The 2454-nt window shown below is 42.4% G+C and overlaps 1 protein-coding gene across 1 annotated transcript; it reads right to left on the bottom strand.

Annotated features, from left to right (window-relative positions):
* Positions 1-467: 467 nt before the first annotated feature.
* On the bottom strand, positions 468-1703 carry LOC118755884. The gene has a single exon (XM_036490688.1). It carries the CDS (start codon positions 1701-1703, stop codon positions 468-470), a length of 1236 nt encoding a protein of 411 aa, XP_036346581.1.
* Positions 1704-2454: the final 751 nt, after the last annotated feature.

The following is a 2454-nucleotide window of genomic DNA, read 5'->3' as shown; positions in this document are numbered from 1 at the left end:
GTTTATAGTCGAAAGAGATTTTCTGAGTAACATTTGGGCACTCGAAGTATTCAAATAAGTCAATCTCGAGCATTAATGGAGAGTGATGCATGTTTGGCTGCGATAAACAAGATGGAGCATGATACAAATTAAATTTTACATTGTGGCTTATAAAAATAAGGTCTAGTAGACGATTCAGTTTATTGTAAAAGCAATTTATCTGCGATAACCCACAACCCAAAAAGTTGTCTATGAAATAAGTCTCTAAGGGGCTGGCTAGAATGGTCGGAGTAAGATAAATATTATTGTCTAAGTGTGTCCAGGAGATATTGTTTAGATTAAAATCCCCCAGTACGCACAGCTGATGTTCTCCGAAATATCATACTCTAAATGTGTACTAAGCGAGCGTAAATCGGCGCACTTTGTTCTAATTCCGGAGGCGTTATGAAAATAAATTTTTAGGCTTTTATTGGCATGTTGAAGTGAAGCTAAGTAGGTGGGTTTGCTGACTCGGTTTTTTCGAAAAAACGAAAAGGGCGCACGACCACATTTACTGGCCAAATATCAGCACTTAATATTCTTTCATAAGAGGATAGTGGTACGCCCAACTTAAAATTTATTCTTTTTAAAGTTGATAATTGAGTATTGGTCTTCACTAACATATAGCACGCTAAAGCCTTTTTACTCACAGAAGCGTGATTAGCAACATATTCAATTATATTTTCTGTAGTTACAGTTGTTGCGAACGAAGAAAGATGAAGCCATTTATATTGGACAGCTACATTTAAGTCATCATTAGCATTAGTACCGACGACTAGCACTCGTTTCATACGCTTTTTGTTTCCAGCAGTAGACCACTGTGCACCGTCTCCAGATCCAGAAGAACGCGCTGAGCTAGCAGCAGGGGTTATAACCTGATCAATATTAGCAGTACCCGTGTGTGTATTAGCTGTACTGGTACCAATGGAAGTGGATATCGCAGTAGTATCGTAACATGTATTAGCAGCTGCAGTTAACTGTGTGGTATGAATTGATCGCTCAATATCGTAGGTAGCAGCAGTAGGCATGTTAGTGAGAGCATCTCTGTAGGTAGGAGTAAGTCGCGACTTATCATAAACAGAAGCACTAGCAGACACAGTAATATTGGAAGCGTTAGTGCGCGCAGCACTATTATTATCATCGATTTGCGAAGCGTCACACACAGGAACAGGTGGAAGAGCAGCCGACAACAAAACATTGTTGACATTAGCGCAAGACGTGACAGCTTCATGATCAAAACATTTGGATATGTTATCACTGTTAAACTTCTCCACAGCAGTAATCATACAAGAGCGTAGGTCACTCAACTCGGCCTTTAGTGAAGCGATCGCATCGTCTTTTTCATGTATAACACGCTGCATAGAAATAATAACATCGTGCATGTTATCAATTTTTATCATTAGTTTGTTGTTTTCTTCGCGCTGGGCAGCAATGGAATTGAGAATTCGGCTATTGTCGGCTTGAAGAGAGACGATGACACTATGCAAAGATCCCATGGTTATTTGTTGCTGTGGGTTTTTAGCATCGTTTGCATTACTAGTAGATTGTTTTTGGGAAGTCGTCGATTTATTAGATCCCTGCGTTATTTGTTGCTGTAGGTTTTTATCACCGTTTGCATTAGTAGTAAATTGTTTTTGCGAAGTTGTCGATTTATTAGCACTTTTAAGAGAGTCAGACTTCGTCATATTAGAAGATGTAGCACTTTGCTTGCCATCTAAGATGGCTAGGGACAGGGGAGGCGAACGAATTGATTCTCGGCGCCTGTCCGCGCATACTTTACCAAAAAAACCTCTATCTGAGCTGGCAAGAAATTCTGCATCAGCGGGTTGTATACCAACACAAGTTAAATGAAAAAGTTCATTGCACTTAACGCACTGAATCGTTTGTCGAGATCGATCAACCTTTTGATCACATATGCACGGCATTTTTTATTACGGCAAATGAATGAATTTTTATTATTTTTATGTTCACGAAAGAGTCACTGTCTCATTTGTTATAGAGTTCACATTCGCACCAAATGACCCATCATAGAAAATGTGAAGACAGAGTATATCACACAAAGATCCACTTTGTTATTCAACTATAGCTGACGAGCAGAGAAAATACGTCCGCACTGCACGACCGTACAAGAAATATCACCGTAAGTCATCACCAGCTGGGCCATTAGTACCTCCCCTAGGCCAACCCATCACTACGTTCCCCGCCAGCCGCCTCCGATAAATCGCCGGAATCCAGGAGCGCTGCTCCCTCCGTCCCCACAAGCTAGGGCCGCTGCCACCGCCTTCGTTATTAGGGCCACCACCACCGTTGCCGCCCTGGGCCGAAGCCATCATCACGCCCCTCCCGTCAGCCGATTGCAGTAGTCGCCGCGATAAAGGAGCGCTGCTTCCCCCCGTCACCACAAGTTAGGCCCGCTGTCGCCGCTTCGGTATTGGG

This window comes from Rhagoletis pomonella, unplaced genomic scaffold, assembly GCF_013731165.1.
Source record: "Rhagoletis pomonella isolate Grant_MI unplaced genomic scaffold, Rhpom_1.0 Rhpom_scaffold_07786, whole genome shotgun sequence".
NCBI lineage: Eukaryota > Metazoa > Arthropoda > Insecta > Diptera > Tephritidae > Rhagoletis > Rhagoletis pomonella.
The sequence above is the reverse complement of the archived record's forward strand: the minus strand, read 5'-3'. Positions and strand labels throughout refer to the sequence as shown.